The sequence below is a fragment of the Lithobates pipiens genome, unplaced genomic scaffold (genome assembly GCF_037356315.1).
Source record: "Lithobates pipiens isolate NorthernLeopardFrog02 unplaced genomic scaffold, aLitPip1_a1.2 Scaffold_18, whole genome shotgun sequence".
Taxonomy (NCBI): Eukaryota; Metazoa; Chordata; class Amphibia; order Anura; family Ranidae; genus Lithobates; species Lithobates pipiens.
The window spans coordinates 602,609,066-602,627,114 of NW_027507758.1; the positions used below are offsets into that span (position 1 = coordinate 602,609,066).

Sequence of the window (18,049 nt, forward strand, 5' to 3'; positions counted from 1 at the left end):
ACAGTGCTCTGTGAGATGTTCAAAGCTTGGGATGTTTTTTTTATAATCTAACCCTGCTTTAAACTTCTCCACAACTTTATCCCTGACCTGTCTGGTGTGTTCCTTGGCCTTCATGATGCTGTTTGTTCACTAAGGTTCTCTAACAAACCAATGAGGGCTTCACAGAACAGCTGCATTTATACTAGGATCAAATTACACACTGGTGAACTTTATTTACTAATTAGGTGACTTTTGAAGGCAATTGGTCCCACTAGATTTTAGTTAGGGGGTATCAGAGTAAAGGGAGCCGAATACAAATGCATGCCACACTTTTCCCATATTTATTTGTAGAACATTTTGAAAACCATTTATAATTCTCCTTCCACGTCACAATTATGTGTCACTTTGTGTTGCTCTATCACATAAAATCCCAATAAAATCCATTTATGTTTTTGGTTTAACATGACAAAATGTGGAAAATGTCAAGGGGTATGAATACTTTTTTAAGGCACTGTATGGATATATTCTGTGGTTTATATCACACAGAGACAGAGCGTGGCACGTTTTGGATTTATAAACACCATCAACCAACTTTTAATATGATTGAAAATTACCATAGGTGAAGCAAACTGACCACAAAAGAATTTCAGTTGTTTCCCATTACCCGTGGAAATTGTTGTTGCCAAGTTGCCATGAACAGGTCCTTTTTGTGCTCAATGACTGGTTATACATGGTGGAAATTGTCTGGAAATAGCCAACCTATAGGGTGGCCATAGGAAGGTGAACCTTGTAACATGGTCAGTGGGCAGGTGGACACACATTCTTATGTTGTCCTAGAAAGGTTATCCAAGTTTCATAAACCTCTAAGCCAGCCTTTCTCAACCAGGGTTCTGTGGAAGCTTGGGGTTTCCTGAGCCTTTGCTTGAGGTTCCTTGAGCAATTTCTGCTTCTCAGATACAGTCGCAATGACACCAGTGATCTTTTTAACAATCTGTAAGGGCGGATTCTTCCCACTGACTATCATGTTAATGTCCCATGAGCAGGGCAGGACTTAGGGTGCTGGGGGCCCCTGGGCTTGAGTCACTTTCGGGCCCTACCTTCTATATTAATTTGTCACCATCTGGTGCCGTAACAATATAATCGATCCAATCGTTATATGAGGTGCCAAGCTACTTTTAAAAGGTGACTGGTACCATAGACAGTGTTAAATGCAAAAAATTACTGATTGAAGCTTGAAAAGCTTTTTTCCAATAAATACTGATACTGATGACAGATGGCACTTAGACGTGGCAGTGGCACTGATGACAGATGCCACTTATACATGGCACTGGGGACAGGTGGCACTGATGACAGATGGCACTTATGCGTGGCAGTGGCACTGATGACAGATGGCACTTATACGTGGCACTGGGGACAGGTGGCACTGGGGACAGATGGCACTTATACGTGGTACTGGGGACAGGTGGCACTGGGGACAGATGGCACTGGGGACAGGTGGCACTGGGGACAGGTGGCACTGATGACAGATGGCACTTATACGTGGCACTGGGGACAGGTGGCACTAGGGACAGGTGGCACTGGGGACAGGTGGCACTGGGGACAGATGGCACTTATACATGGCAGTGGCACGGATGACAGATGGCACTTATACGTGGCACTGGGGACAGGTGGCACTGATGACACGTGACACTGATGACAGATGGCACTTATACGTGGCAGTGGCACTGACAGATGGCACTTATACGTGGCACTGGGGACAGATGGCACTGGGGACAGGTGGCACTGGGGACAGATGGCACTTATACATGGCAGTGGCACTGATGACAGATGGCACTTATACGTGGCACTGGGGACAGGTGGCACTGGGGACAGATGGCACTTATACATGGCAGTGGCACTGATGACAGATGGCACTTATACGTGGCACTGGGGACAGGTGGCACTGATGACACGTGACACTGATGACAGATGGCACTTATACGTGGCAGTGGCACTGACAGATGGCACTTATACGTGGCACTGGGGACAGATGGCACTGGGGACAGGTGGCACTGATGACATGTGACACTGATGACAGGTGGCACTTATATGTGGCAGTGGCACTGATGACAGATGGCACTTATACGTGGCAGTGGCACTGACAGATGGCACTTATACGTGGCACTGGGGACAGATGGCACTGGGGACAGGTGGCACTGATGACACGTGACACTGATGACAGATGGCACTTATATGTGGTAACAACAAAGTCTGGGGAATGCCCAGGGAAAAAACCAAAGCCTACTTACCACCAGCTCGCAGACAACCAAATTAACCTGTCTAACAGTATGCGTTAAAAACAGGGGTTTAGTCCGCACGCATTTGCAAACGCATGCGTGAGCCACGTCAAGGCACCCTGGTATCTGTGGTCCTAACACTAACATAGTGTCCCCACATATGTGGCAGTGGCACTGATGACAGATGGCACTTATACGTGGCACTGGGGATAGATAGCACTGGGGACAGGTGGCACTGGGGACAGGCTTTTTTTTTTTACTCACGAGCTGCACGTCGCTCTCTCTCCTCACAAGCTGTCTCTGTGAGGGGGAGAGCCGGCTATGAGAGATGATCTCATGATCATCTCTTATTGGATACTCAGATCAGTGCTAAATGGCAGCTGTGATTGGCCATTTAGCATGATCTGTGATTGGCTGTGCCCAGGGAAGTAAACGAGAGGAGGACGTCCAGCAATTGCCGTCCGCGCTGTAGCCTGCTATAGCACAGACGCCTAGTGTAAAGAATTAACAGGCAGGGCTCGCGGGGCCCCCTATTGGACAGGGCCCATGGGCTTGAGTCCCGTCAAGCCCTATGGAAAGTCCGGCCCTGCCCATGAGTTGTAGATATATAGTGATTATTAGCAAAGCTTCCTGAGACCAGAAAGTTAATAGCTTCCAATGTTCAGAAGTTCTCAATGTCACCTTTTAGAGTGACTGTGAACAATCTAATCCTTCTCAGTGCTAGGTATGGCCCCTTTTACTTATAAAACAGATCAGACTTTCCATATAAAGAGATGACCATTATTCGCTTGTGTAGTTGAGCCTTGTTTGGCGTCGACAAACGTTTGACCTCTCTTTGGACACCCAAGTCCTGTTGAGATCTGGTTATGATGCAGGCAAAGCAAGTCCAACATTCATGAGCAAAGTCTTTATACTTGCTGTGATTGACTAAATTCTCTGATTTGACATTCTTTTTTTTTTTTTTCATTGTAGACAAGCCTCAAGGAATCCGAGACACAAGAAACCAAGGTGACAAACAATGGAGTCATTCCTTCAGGTAGGCAAATATATGTTATGCACATACTCCTGCCAAACTGTATCTTCTTGGATAAAGTGGGGAAGAGCAAAATATTCATGATGGTTTTTCCATAGGGAATGGTTGTCACCAGGACAGGAAGCCACAGACAGCAATTAAAATAAAATGTCAGAATATCTAACTAAGGCTGGCCATAGATGGAATGAAAGCTTCAGCAGGGACTGGATGAATTTCTATCATTGTTTGGCCATCCATGCTGGAAAGAAGTTGACCGTTTGATCGACTTTTGTTAAGGGGACAAGCTGAAAAACATTTGCTAGTCTGTGGGTACCGCTGTCAGAATACAATGTCTTGGTGGGGAGGGTTCTTTCATCATCATCGTTTCTGTTTTTTTTTCCTCATTTAGCCCACTTCAGGTTTTTAGGCACATCCAAGGACTACAACTTTGGTTGGTTTTTCTCCTTTGCGCACATTGGAAAAATCAAGTAACTAATATAAAATTATGATTTTCATATAAAGCAACGCTTTTTTTGCTTCAATTATGCACTTATTATAATGTAAAACTAAAATAGATGAACACAATAAATGAAAGCAAAAAAAATAATAATAAAAAAAATTATATATATATTATATATATATATATATATATATATATATATATATATATATATATATATATATATATATATATATATATATATATATATATATATATATATATATATATATATATATATATATTATATATATTGTATATACAGTAGATGAGGGGTCTTTTATATTTTTGCTGAAAACAGTGAGGACAAGGGGATTTTGGTTGATGGCAATAAAACGTCGGTATGATGCTGGGAAAAATGCATCGCAAAGACAGGTGACTATGTAGAAACGTGGTGCAATTTGTTTTGCATCACGATTTGCAATTTGCAAGCTAAACGAAACAATTTTTCAGAGATGAGAAGCAGAGAAAAATGGGGAGTCGGGTTTGGGAAGTTAGTGGATTGTGAGCTGTCCACCTGTAGCCCCTGTTGGTCTGAAACGAGTGGGCTGGCTGTACCCCTCAGCAGCACTGAGATAGGAAAAAAAAGGAGAAAAAAAAGGTGAAAACAGGATTTAATCATGAACATTAAATATTAACATGGCATTTGCTTACGAATCACAAAGCTTTAACAAACTAAATATCATCCAGCTGGAGTTATGATCTACTTTATGGGGCATATACAGTATATAAAGCAGTGAATTTGACATTCACCAAATGTCAGGTGAATCTTCCCAGTGCATATGTTTTAAATGACAGTAATTGATCCTCCGCCTCTGAATGTTTGGTGAAAGTCACATGTACTGCTTTATAAATATGCCCCTTATATGTATCATCTAATCTAATTTAATCCATCGTCTATTTAACACGCATTGAAGTCAAGCCTTGGATGCCAATCAATATCCGCATTCATTGCAGCAATAAGTCATCCATTCAGCAGAAAAGAATAGCAACTCAGACGTCTTCATTTGTAACTGTCAGCGGAAAGAATAGAGAGCGCAGATGACAAATCAATTAGCTCTGATGTATTCCGCCCAGGCGCCCACCTATGTAAGCATTGTAATGGAACCTTACATAGGAGCAGTGCTCATTGTCTAGGGATGTCGCCTAATCACCTGACACTGTGCCCTCTAGTGACGAGATGATCTCATTACAGGCTCGTTAGGCTGGCACATGTCGCATTCACCGTGCCTCTCGCTGGCGATCATTAATCTTACAAAAACAATTTTTCCAGTGGGTGTGATGAGAACCTGGAAAACTTTGCAGAAACAAAAGACTCTCTCTCTCTCTCTCTCTTTTATTTGTCCGCCTGTGGCTGAACAAGCAGGGGCAGGATGAGCTGAAAGGGAAACTGATCTGTATATACAAGTACTATGTAAACTAAAATAAATGCACAAGAGTTTGTAGGCTGTGCTCCAAGACAGCAGAAGGAAACAGAGGACATCTGCCATGATATCTCTTTAATTGGTGTTTTGAAGGAGCCTTGATCCAAATGCAAGGAGGATCAGATTTTAAATCTGAATTTCAGGAAGTTCTCTGCCAGCCGGGGTACTTTTTTTGAAAAGACAGTTGAGCCATGTGCTTGTTTTACTTGAATCCAGGCAGTTTATATATGGCCTATGTATGGCAAGAGGTACCCCAGCCTGCCCCGGCTCTGTGGCCTTCAGGTCTCAGTCTTCCTTTTCCCAACTGGGGGTTACTCCTAGGGACAGCTAGGGTTGCCATCTGTCTGGGATTCACCCGGACAGTCTGGGTTTTGAATCATGTGTCTGGGTTTCAGGCAGACTGAAACCCGGACACATTATTCAGACCGGCTTGTGGCTCCCCAAGTAACCAATATAGTCACGCACAAATCTGTTGCCAACTGGGAGCTGCAGGTGGTTGCCTGTGGGCAGGTTCTGCATCACTGGGGGGGGCAGCGTGATGGAGTCAGCAAGAGCAATTTGGCCACACCCACATTTTGCTGCGGCACGTTATGTACACTGCATTACTGCTCTCCTTGGGGCACTCAAAGGTGTCCCAGGCTGCTAAAGTGTTCGGGTTTGGCTTGAAGAAAAGGTGGCAACCCTAGGGACAGCCCTCACTAAGTACTTGGAGAACCAACTTCGGCAGGTCACTAAGGAGCAGAGTCCAACTAGTTTTGGCCTAGGTAGACCCTAGTATGCCTTGCCCCTGTCAGGTGCCTTGTGCCCCAGGGGGTTCAGGAATTGAGGCCCTTCCAGGTTGGTTCATTGCTGTAATTTCTTGCAGCAATGGAACATTGGGGCAGGGTCATCCGATGATGTCACCAGGTGACCCCCACATTCATGTTTGCCTGTCATTCATCGAGTGATGGCACACAGAAGTGGTCATGTTTGGCTTGCAGCAGGCTTTTTTGTTTTTTTTTCGTGTGAGTCGGCATTCATGGTGATTGAAGTTGGATCTACTTCTGTGGTTTTTATTACTTTTGACGCTTTTCTGGTGAATGAGTAGAGCTACTATATACTACTATGTACCCCAAATTCATTCACAAAGGGAGGGGGCTGGAATCTGGGGGCCCCCGTGTTAAAGTGGTCCTCCAGATTCCGATAAGCCCCCTGCCCACAGACCTCCACAACCACTGGGCCAGGGTTGTGGGGAAGAGGCCCTTGTCCTCATCAACATGGGGGGAGAGCCTTTGGGGGCGAGCCCCCCTTCCCTGATGCACCCCCCCATGTTGAAGGAATGTGGCCTGGTATAGTTCGGGGGGTGGGGCTCGCTTGACCCTCCCCCTTCCTCACCTGCCAGGCTGCATGCTTGGATAAGGGTTTGGGGTGGATTTTAGGAGGGACCCCACTCCATTTAAAAAAAAAGAATTTTGGTGCGGGCTTCCCCTTATAAATCCATACCAGATCTGAATGGGGGGGACCTGCACACTGTTTTTTTGTTTTTTTTATAACCGCCATTGTTTTGTTTTCATTCTGCTGACAGCAGATGAGTCATGGTTGCTAAGGAAGCAGCAGCCACCTACTGCTTAAAGAGGAGTTCCAGCCTTTAAAAAAAACAGTCAGCAGCTACAAATACTGCAGCTGCTAACTTTTAACATAAGAACACTTACCTGTACAGGGACCCTGCAATGTTGGCACCCCAAGCCGATTCGTCCATTGGCTTCCGGTGCAGGCGCTGTCAATGCAAGTAAGGGAAACCTGTACCTGTCAAAGTGTAAACAAAGGAGGTAGCCAATGCTGACTGACGTCATTGGCTGAATATAGCCATGGTCCCTGCACGGGGCTCAATTAATTGCATTGACTTTGATTCAGTTCACATTGATGATCACCCATCTTCAACCAATCCTCATGGCTCTTAGCCCTTCTGTATGGTTGGAGAGCAGCATAATATAATGCCGTGTACACACGATCGGAATTCTCGTGGGAAAAAGCTGATGGAATTCTGCTCAAACTGTCTTGTCTACACACCAAATCCGACCACCAAGAACGCGGTGACGTACCACATGCACGATGGGACTAGAAAAAGGAAGTTCAATACCCAGTAGCCAACCGCTTCCTTCTCGTAGTTGAATCTGAGCATGCGTGAGTTTTTGCGGGTCGGAATTGCATACACACGATTGGAATTTCCGATAGAAAGTTTTTCCATCAGGAAAATTGAGAACATGTTATCAAATTTTTGCTGGCGGTAATTCGGCCAGCTAAATTCCGATGGAGCATACACACGGTCGCATTTTCCGATGTAAAGCTCTCATCAGTCTTTTCCTGGCCGAAATTCCGATCGTGTGCACGCGGCATAAGATGAAATCCTTTTCAAGGTGCAGGAGATCTGACATATTTAAAGTCATTTTACATACAAAATTTGCAATAAATTTCTCTTGGACATATCCCTCCTTCTCTCTGCTGCCCTCTAAGAATGTTCCACCGGCAATAAAAAAATACAATTAGCCCCATATTATTATTATTTATTTTCCAACATGTGACACCTGGAAACTGAATATGGCTGATTGTCTGTCTTTCCATTTCTTTCCACTGTAAAACCACAACACTTGGTTATCTCATCTCAGTTCATCAAAGTGATCCTTCTCTGGCCAACTGCATCATAGTAATCCCTTTATGGCCAGATGCATCATAGTGACCCTTCGCTGGTCACTTGCGTCAAAATCCTCCCTCTCTGGTCAACTGCATCAAAATTATTCCTCTCTGGCCAACTGCATTAAACGTGTCTTTCTTTGGCCAACTTAGTCAAAGTGATCCCTCTCTGGGCCAACGGTGTCAACGTGATCCTTCTCCAGCCACTTGCTTCATAGCAATCCCTGTCTGGCCAACTGCATTAAAGTAAAGATTTTCTGGCTTACTACATCAAAGTAATCCCTTTCTGTCCAATTGAACCAAAATGATCCCATTCCTCCTTCTCTGTCTGACTGCATCAAAGTAATTCTTCCTTGGCCTACTATGTCAAAGTGATCCTTCTCTGGCCAACTGCATCAAAATGATTCTCCTCTGGACAACTGCATCAAAATGATTCTCCTCTGGACAACTGCATCAAAATGACCCCTCTCTGGTCAGCTGCATCAAAGTGACTTTTCTCTGGTGACCTGGGTTTAAAATTCTCCCTCTATGGCCAACTGTGTCAAAGTGATCCCTCTCTGGTCAACTGCATCAAAATGATTCCTCTCTGGCCAACTGCATTAAACTTGTCACTCTTTGGTCAACTACATCAAAGTGATTCCACTCTGGGCCAACTGTGTCAAAGTGATCCTTCTCCAGCCACTTGCTTTATAGTGATCCCTGTCTGGCCAACTGCATTAAAGTAAACATTTTCTGGCTTACTACATCAAAGTGATCCCTTTCTGTCCAATTGAACCACAATGATCCCATTCCTCCCTCTCTGGCTGACTACATCAAAGTAATTCTTCCTTGGCCTACTATGTCAAAGTGATCCCTCTCTGTCCCACTGTTTCAAAGTGATCCCTCTCTGGCCAACAGCGTCAACGTGATCCTTCTCTGACCAACTCTGTCAAAGTGATCCTTTCCTGGCCAACTTTATCAAAATGATTCCTCTCTGGCCAACTGCATCAAAATGACCCCTCCCTGGTCAGCTGCATCAAAGTGACCCTCCTCTGGTCACCTGCGTCAAAATTCTCCCTCTATGTCCAACTGTGTCAAAGTGATCCTTCCCTGGTCACTTGCGTCAAAATGATTCTTCTCTGGCCAACTGCATTAAACTTGTTACTCTTCGGTCAACTGCGTCAAAGTGATCCCTCTCTGGGCCAACTGTGTCAAAGTGATCCATCTCCAGCCACTTGTGTCCAAAGTGATCCCTCGTTGACCGACTTCATCAAAGTGATCTCTCTCTTGCCAACTGCGGTAAAGTGATAGTTTTCTGGCTAACTTCATCAAAATAATCCCTTCTGGCCAATTGTTCCAAAATGATCCGATTCCTCCCTCTCTGGCCAGCTGTATCAAAGTGGTTCCTCTCTGGCCAGCTGCATCAAAATGGTCCCTCTCTGGCCAACTGCATCAAAGTGACCCCACTCTGGCCAACTGCATCAAAGTGACCCCGCTCTGGCCAACTGCATCAAAGCGGGATAATTTTTCCTACAGGAATAAAGCAAAGCATCCCAACTGCAGCTTGTGAACACCCGCTACCTTTGCAGCTTAAGGGGGGCAGCTGGGGAGAAAAACATGTGTTTTTAATATAGGGCTGAAACAACTAATCGATTAATCGACAACTAATCGATTATGAAATTAATCGATTACTATTTTCATAATCGATTAATCGGCCAGTAACAAAATGGGGTTAAAGTTAATGAGTCTGATGATATTTACCAGATTGACCCTTTAATAGTATATACACTATATCTCTCCTCTAATGGTGTATATATAGTATATCTCTTCTAATGGTATATACACTATATCTCTCCTCTAATGGTATATACACTATATCTCTCCTCTAATGGTATATACACTATATCTCTCCTCTAATAGTATATACACTATATCTCTCCTCTAATGGTATATACAGTATATCTCCTCTAATAGTATATACAGTATATACCCTCTAATAGAATATGCAGTATATCTCTCCTCTAATATTATATACAGTATCTCTCCTCTAATAGTATATACAGTATCTCTCCCCTAATAGTATATACAGTATATCCCCTCTAATAGTATATGCAGTATATCTCTCTTCTAATAGTATATACTGTATATCTCTCTTCTAATAGTATATACAGTATATCTCTTATAGTATATACAGTATATATCCTCTCATAGTATATCTTCAATAGTATATCTCCTCTAATAGTATATACAGTATATCCCCTCTAATAGAATATGCAGTATATCTCTCCTCTAATATTATATACAGTATCTCTCCTCTAATAGTATATACAGTATATCCCCTCTAATAGTATATGCAGTATATCTCTCTTCTAATAGTATATACAGTATATCTCTCTTCTAATAGCATATACAGTATATCTCTTATAGTATATACAGTATATCTCTTATAGTATATACAGTATATCTCCTCTAATAGTATATACAGTATATATCCCCTCTAATATATACAGTATATCTCTTCTGTCTGTTATTCTCAGAGTGAATTAGATATTTTGTTCCCTAACCATATAGTTGGTTATTTATATTTACCACTGCATAGAGATATTTAAGAATAAAATTGCCTTTTTTTAAAACTTTACATATTAACTAAATTATACACCACACTTTTTTTTAAGGTTATTAATCGATTAATCGAAACAATAATCGGTCAACTAATCGATTATGAAAATAATCGTTAGTTGCAGCCCTATTTTAATAATACATTGGTGGATTTGGGTTTATCTTAGCACAGATGTTCTATGTTGAATATGCCTCACCTAATGGGGACCCCTTTCCACTTTCGGGCCCCATAGCATTTGCATAGGTTGCTATGACTTTTATTATGTCACTGATTAGAAATGTATCTCAATGGCACAACATTAGAGGTATGGGAGCAAAATACAGTGCATCCAGAAAGTATTCACAGGGCTTCACATTTTCCACATTTTGTTATGTTACAGCCTTATTCCAAAATGGATTAATGCCCCATAATGAAGTTTGTTTGAAATCTTTGCAAATGTATTAAAAATAAAAATCGGAAAAAAATCCTATGTACATAAGTATTTACATCCTTTGCCATGACACTCATAATTGAGCTCAGGTGATCCTTTTTCCACTGATCATCCTTCAGATGTTTCCACAATGTGATTGGAGTCCACCTGTGGTAAATTCAGTTGATTGGACATGATTTGGAAAGTCACACACCTGTCTATATAAGGTCCCACAGTTAGCTGAGCACAAACCAGGCCATGAAGTCCAAGAAATTGTCTGTAGACCTCTGAGATAGGATTGTATGGAGGCACAGATCTGGGGAAGGGTACAGAAACATTTCTATAGCATCCAAGGTCCCAATGAGCACATTCATCCTTTAATGAAAAGAAGAAGTTTGGAACCACCAGGACTTTTTCCTTCTGGCCAAACTGAGTGATCGAGGGAGAAGAGCCTTAGTCAAGGAGTTGACCAATAACCCAATGGTCACTCTGACAGAGTTCCAGCGTTTCTCTGTGGAGAGAGGAGAACCTTCCAGAAGAACGACCATCTCTGCAGCACTCCACCAATCAAGCCTGCAGGGTAGAGTGGCCAGACGGAAGCCGCTCCTCAGAAAAAGGCACATGACAGCCTGGCTGGAGTTTGCCAAAAGGCACCTAAAGGACTCTCCGACCATGAGAAACAAAATTCTCTGGTCTGATAAAACAAAGATTGAACTCTTTGGCCTGAATGGCAAGCGCCATGTCTGGAGGAAACCAGTTACCGCTCACCACCAGGCCAATACCATCCCTACAGTGAAGCATGGTGGTGGCAGCATCACGCTGTGGGGATATAGGAACTGGGAGACTAGTCAGGATTGAGAGAAAGATGAATGCAGCAATGTACAGAGATATCATTGATGAAAACCTGCTCCAGAGCACTCTGGACCTCAGACTTGGGCGAAGGTTCATCTACCAACAGGACAACGACCCAACGCACACAGCCAAGAAAACAAAGGAGTGGCTATGGACAACTCTGTGAATGTCCTTGAGTGGCCCAGCCAGAGCCCAGACTTTAACCCTATTGAACATCTCTGGAGAAATCTGAAAATGACTGTACACTGACGTTCCCCATCCAACCTGATGGAGCTTGAGAGATCCTGTAAAGAAGAATGGGAGAAACTACCCAAAAATAGGTGTACCAAGCTTGTAGCATCATACTCAAAAAGACTTGAGGTGCCAAAGGTGTTTCAACAAAGTATTATGCTAACAAAGCAAACAGAATATTGGCATTAACAAAGGCATTAACTCCAGGGATAAAGCGATAATTCTCCTGCTCTACAAGACTCTGGTCCGACCGCACCTGGAGTATACTGTCCAGTTCTGGGCACCGGTCCTCAGGAAGGATGTACTGGAAATAGAGCGAGTACAAAGAAGGGCAACAAAGCTGATAAAGGGTCTGGAGGATATTAGTTATGAGGAAAGGTTGGGAGCACTGAACTTATTCTCTCTGGAGTAGAGCCACTTGAGAGGGGATATGATTTCAATTTACAAATACCGTACTGGTGACCCCACAATAGGGATAAAACTTTTTTGCAGAAGGGAGTTTAAACAAGACACGTGGCCACTCATTAAAATTAGAAGAAAAGAGGTTTAACCTTAAACTACGTAGAGGTTTCTTTACTGTAAGAGCGGCAAGGATGTGGAATTCCCTTCCACAAGCGGTGGTCTCAGCGGGGGGGCATTGATAGTTTAAAAAAACTATTAGATAATGAACGACTGCAACATACAGGGATATACAATGTAATACTGACTTATAATCACACACTTAGGCTGGACTTGGTGGACTTGTGTCTTTTTTCAACCTCACCTACTATGTAACTATGTAAAGTGAATACTTCTGTACAAGTGGATTTTTTTTTGTTTTTAAATTTTTAATAAATTTGCAAAGATTTCAAAGAAACTTCTTTCACATTGTCATTATAGGGTATTGTTTGTAGAATTTTAAAGGAAAATAATGAATTTAATCCATTTTGGAATAAGGCTGTAACTGTAATAAAGCGCTGTAAATACTTTCTGGATGCACTCAGGGCCGTCTTTAATATTGATTGGACCCTGGGCAAATCTTTTCTTGGGGGCCCCTCCATGCAGTTTTCACTCTCCACCTGCTTTGAGACATACAGTAATTAGCAGTTAGACTGAAAATAAGTTTACTGAATCAGATCAGGCATCTATTGTGATTGGTTGCCAGAGGTTAGTGTATCATTACCACTCACTGACTGGTTGCTAGAGGTTAAAGCACACATTACGGCTCACTGATTAGTTGCTAGAGGTTACAACACATGATTTCTGCTTGTTGATTGGTTGCTAGAGAGTACTGTGGATATGACCTCAGGGGGGCATGATATACATATCAATGCCGCAAGCCGCTGATATTTACATATGAATGCCGCTGCTATTTATATGTAAACACAGGGTCCGCAGGTGAGTCATCTGTACACAACAATAGGGCAGAGCTGGGCAGCATTAGTAGCAGCATTTCACACTGATATTGGGACACAGCACAGGACTAAAACCTCAAGGGGCAAGGGAATTTAAACCAGGATAGTTGGCAAGTATGATGCAGCTGCTTTGGGCCCCACAACAATGACAGGGCCCAGGGCAGCTGCCCCTTTTGCCCTGCCTTAAAAACAGTCCTGGATGCACTGCATATTATAGTGCCCCTCGTGATTAAATTACTTTTTGCCTGTGCTTCTCCTTCTCCTGTTTAATATTTGACTTTTTTTTATTGTTTTCTTTTTATTCCAGGATCTGAAAAAAACAGAAAAAGTAAAAAAGACAAGAAAAAGGATGCAGAACTGGAGAGGAACGGATCTGTAGTGAAAGACGGCGACCAAGCGCTTCTTAATTTGAAGACCAGAGTTCTCCCATTACCTCCTCCACCACCAGATAATGACGACTCGGAATACGAAGAGCTAGAATATGAACATATACCGTTAGAAGATGAGCAAAATCCATCAACAGCGCTACCGTCTGTTCTTCAACCCCGTAAGCATGTTTAGGGAAGCAATAGTATGAAATCTGAACTCTGGACTTCCCTTCACTGGAGATGAAAGGGAGGGATAAATCAGAGAATGCAAAATATAAGTAATTAAACTTCAGCTTTAAGTCTGTGCTCAGTTGGACCCAAAGCACTGGAATGGATTGGGTTCTAGCCTGAGAATCCTAGTCAAAAAGTTATCCATAGCCCCTATTACTCTTTCCTTATTTCAGATCTTTACATAATACACAGAGCTATTTAGACCAATGTCTGCCCCTGAAAATCTATTGTGACCACACAACGTAGTCTTTTCTGTAGGCTCCATTAATTTAGGTGTTTCTAAATGCAAAAACAAAAATGTAACATATTGCGCTTACTAGTCCTTAGATGTGTTGTCTGCTTAATTTTCTGTTTTTATTTTGTTTTCTGTATTTTAACCTGGTCATCCTGCCAGTAGCATACTTCCAGTCCATGGGTGTCTATGCTCACTATCCCACTGTTTCTATGGAGGCAGACATGATGGCCACCAAGGCTGGGCTTTAAAGCGGTAGTAAACCCGCTGAAATTTTTTTTTTTCTGACCTGCAAGGGAAAAGGCATAATGAGCTAGTATCCACCGCATACTAGCTCATTATGAAATACTTACCTTAGAATGAGGCCTCGATATCTCCGATGATCCACACCGAGGGAGCTGACATGTTCCTTCGGCTCGTCTTCCGGGTATCGCGGCTCCGGCGATGTGAGTGGCCGCATGTGCGCGGGAGATTTTTTTCTGGCAATGTCCGGCGTCTGCCAGGCTTTCAGCCGAAAATACCTTGTGCGCATGCGCCGCTGCAGTCAGTGGCTCATTGCGAGGGGAATATCTCCTAAACCATACAGGTAAGCTTTATTATAGGCTTACCTGTAGGTCAAAGTTAAAAAAAACAGTATACAACCGCTTTAAGCATGCCTGGCTTTGTTCATCTCTATTACATGGGGGGGTAGGAGGATTAGTCATTTACAGAAGGAAGAATCATTGTCCTTTCAAGTTTATCTCGGAAGTGTCAAGGACTTGTTAAAAATGTTCCTAGCCTGAAAGGAAAACGAATGCAGCCACCACATCTATGGTAAGCAAGCTGCAATATATTAAAGTCCTTCCCTGTGCTCTGTCTCAGGCAGGAAAGAGGAATGAGCAGTGTGGCTGCCTAGGTGAAATGTTCTGCCAGTTGGTTTATTGGATCTCCCGAGCAGCTGTACAGGAGTATTGGTTTCAAGGTCCTTGAAGGCACTATCAGAAAGAACCAAATCTATGTATCTGCAGGTGGGCATGGCCACTCGCCCTGCACATGGGGGTACCATTCGCTCATCAATGCGTGGAACCAGGCAGGGACCACGGTTATGAGGGAATCAAACATTATGGCGGTTCCCCGGCTTAGAGTTGAGCCTTACACCGTGTGCAGTATTTAAGTACACAGTACCTCTGTAAAAGTGGCGTCCCATGTTGCTACACATTTTGGTTAGATGTATGTTGCATTTAGGAGGGGCACCGCTGAGCCCATGTCCCCTTCACAAGTCCAGAGTACCTCTGCCATCTCACTCCCAGTGACAGAATGGGGTCCCGCCATTCACCTAGCATTGACTTCATGTGTGCACATGTTAGCTCCTTCACTCCTGTACCATGCAGCTAGGTTATGGGTCACTATAACACAGCTTTGTTCTGGCTTTGGTACTCGTTGCATTGGGATGCTGATCACTAGGGAGGGAGCCAGATCATCGACCCCCTCGCTACACCAGGTACCATTTTTCGTGACTGGATGCAATGTACCTCGCATTAGTTATTGGTTACCCATAGTGACTGCATGACTCCTCCTGCTCTCCTTGCTGAGTACACCATCTAAAGTGGTCTTGCTTCATACCCCACATGTGCTTTACTGACCCTAGTTCTTTCATACGCCAGGAACCTTTGTGCACTCCATTAAATGACTATAGAACCAGCTTAGAACAGTTGAAGCAACTTTACTTGAACATTTTGTGACACAGTCCAACATAAACAGTTCAATGCAACATTCCCTAACTGACTCATGTAGGCTGGCCAGGCAAACCTCAGCAGCGTGATAGTCCATTAAAGTGGTAGTAAACCCAGTTTCAAAAAACCCTTACATTCCCGGCATGCCGTAAATGCTAACTTTCACATTGGTTGTGCTCTCAACCAAACTTTCAAACCATCCAATGGCTGGTTTCATAACTGATCACATGTGCAGCATTATGGCAGTTGAAGAACCATTAGAGGCCAAGATGGCAGCTTCCTTGACTGAAAACGATAGAAGGGTTTACTTCGACTTTAATGGTGTCTCCCAAGGCTTGGCGGTTCTCTGGACTTCCAATGCCATCCGATGGAATGCTGGGTGCAGCAGTCCCCCCTTGGATGCTGCACAGCAATCACAGCATCTTCCTATGTGGGCCAAAAATCTCTGTAACCTGCCCCCCCCCCCTTATTTATATCACAGGGTGGATAGGCTAGGTCCAAAAAGCCCAAGAGCAGAAGTGCAGAACATAAATCCCTTCCCCAACCTGGACCAGCCTACTGTCTAACTAACATGCTGTAGGCAATCTGCCTAAATGTAGAATCTCCGACCAGGTCCACAGTAGAATTGGGTTTAAGGTCCTTGAAGCCACTATCAAAAAGAACCGTATTCATGTATCTGCAGGATCAATTCCATACTTTAGGCCCCCAGACACACTTTCACAAACTGCCTGCAGACACCCCCCTGATCAATAAAGTACTAGGTCACTGAAAGCTGACCGGGCTGAAGAGAGGACTCCATACTCAAGAGGGATCCTTGACCATTTATTATCACCAAAATAACTGCCTTCAAAGACCCCAACCTGTTCACCAGCTGCCATGACTTCCAAACCAATGTCACTTATTTTTGAGTGAAGTTCTGGGAGGTTGGAAGTTCTAGACGTCTCCAACTCTTAAAATAAAACCTGCTATAATCCTAACTACAGACCATTAATTGGGCTCCTCCAACCACAACAGGTAAGTGGCCTCCATCTACACTTTTTCTTACACAATTCATTTTTCCTTAACTGGCCTCCTTCTATCTAGTCATGTAGGCCCTCTGCCCTTGTTCCTTCTATTCTAGTTTGGAACTCTTTTAAGTTTGCTAAAGCTCTGTGTATCGGTAACAACTGTGTTTTTTCCCCCGTAATATCCTACTTTCCTTCTTTTTTCATCCTTTATTGCATCTCTGTAGTGATCTCATGCATAGTCTTTGCAGCTACTTCCTGTCCATACGCACTGGACCAACTTCCCAATAGTGACAACAGTGGACTATGCCTGAGCAATGTGTGTAGTTAGTTGCCCTGTTGGAGAGACTATAAGAGGTTGGAACAACTTGTTACAGCCTCTTGTAGTCTCTCCAACAGGGGAACATGTGGCAGGGTGACTAGGCATAACAAAATGCCTGTTATAGGGTGACACCCTATAACAGGAAGTGCCTAAAAAAAGACCTTTGTGTCACAGGGGATTATTAAAAAAAAAAAGCTGAAGGTGTAATGCAGATGATTGAACTCAGCTTTTGACATACGATAGTTCATGGATGCCAGGTGTCCTGGATTTGCTGAAACAGCCCTGCTTCCCACCCACCTTATCTGAGCTACTGCACCTGTGCGGTAACTCAAAAAAGCATTCATTGGGTGTTTTTCGGGGCCATAAGTGAAGATTCCCAGCATGATTAGAAGTGGGGACCTGGGTGGGACCAACCCATAAAGTGGATGTGACTTGGACATGCTCAACAGGCTCTGAGAAAAAACAACTCGTAAAGTAGGTCTGATGTGGACACGCTCTCACCCAGAACTGGGCAGGAGCAACCCACAACGTGGGTATCATTTGGATACGCTCACCCTGGTCTGGGCAGGACAAGTCCATAAATTGGGTGTGATTTGAATAAACTCACCAGGGCCTGTGCAGGACCCACCCATAAAGTGGGTGGAATTTGGACATGTTCACCAAGGTCTCGACAGGACCGACCTATAAAGTGTGTGTTGATTTGGGTGAACCAACTTGAAAAGTGGGTGGACAAAATGAAGTCCCTGGGCAGATCCACTTAAAGTGGAATCCCTGACTGCACCATAATATAAGTGTTTTTTGAGTTGCATTAATTCCCTGATATTTTTTACTGGAT

At 43.5% G+C, this 18,049-nt stretch overlaps 1 protein-coding gene across 1 annotated transcript in view; it reads left to right on the plus strand.

Annotated features, from left to right (window-relative positions):
* Nucleotides 1-18,049, plus strand: part of LOC143989202 (uncharacterized) — a 106,750-nt gene that overhangs the window by 74,440 nt on the left and 14,261 nt on the right. Inside the window, exons 4-5 of the mRNA XM_077489252.1 lie at nt 3,228-3,291; nt 13,653-13,892. Coding sequence (XP_077345378.1) covers nt 3,228-3,291; nt 13,653-13,892 — 304 coding nt within the window. The remainder of the gene's footprint in view (nt 1-3,227; nt 3,292-13,652; nt 13,893-18,049) is intronic.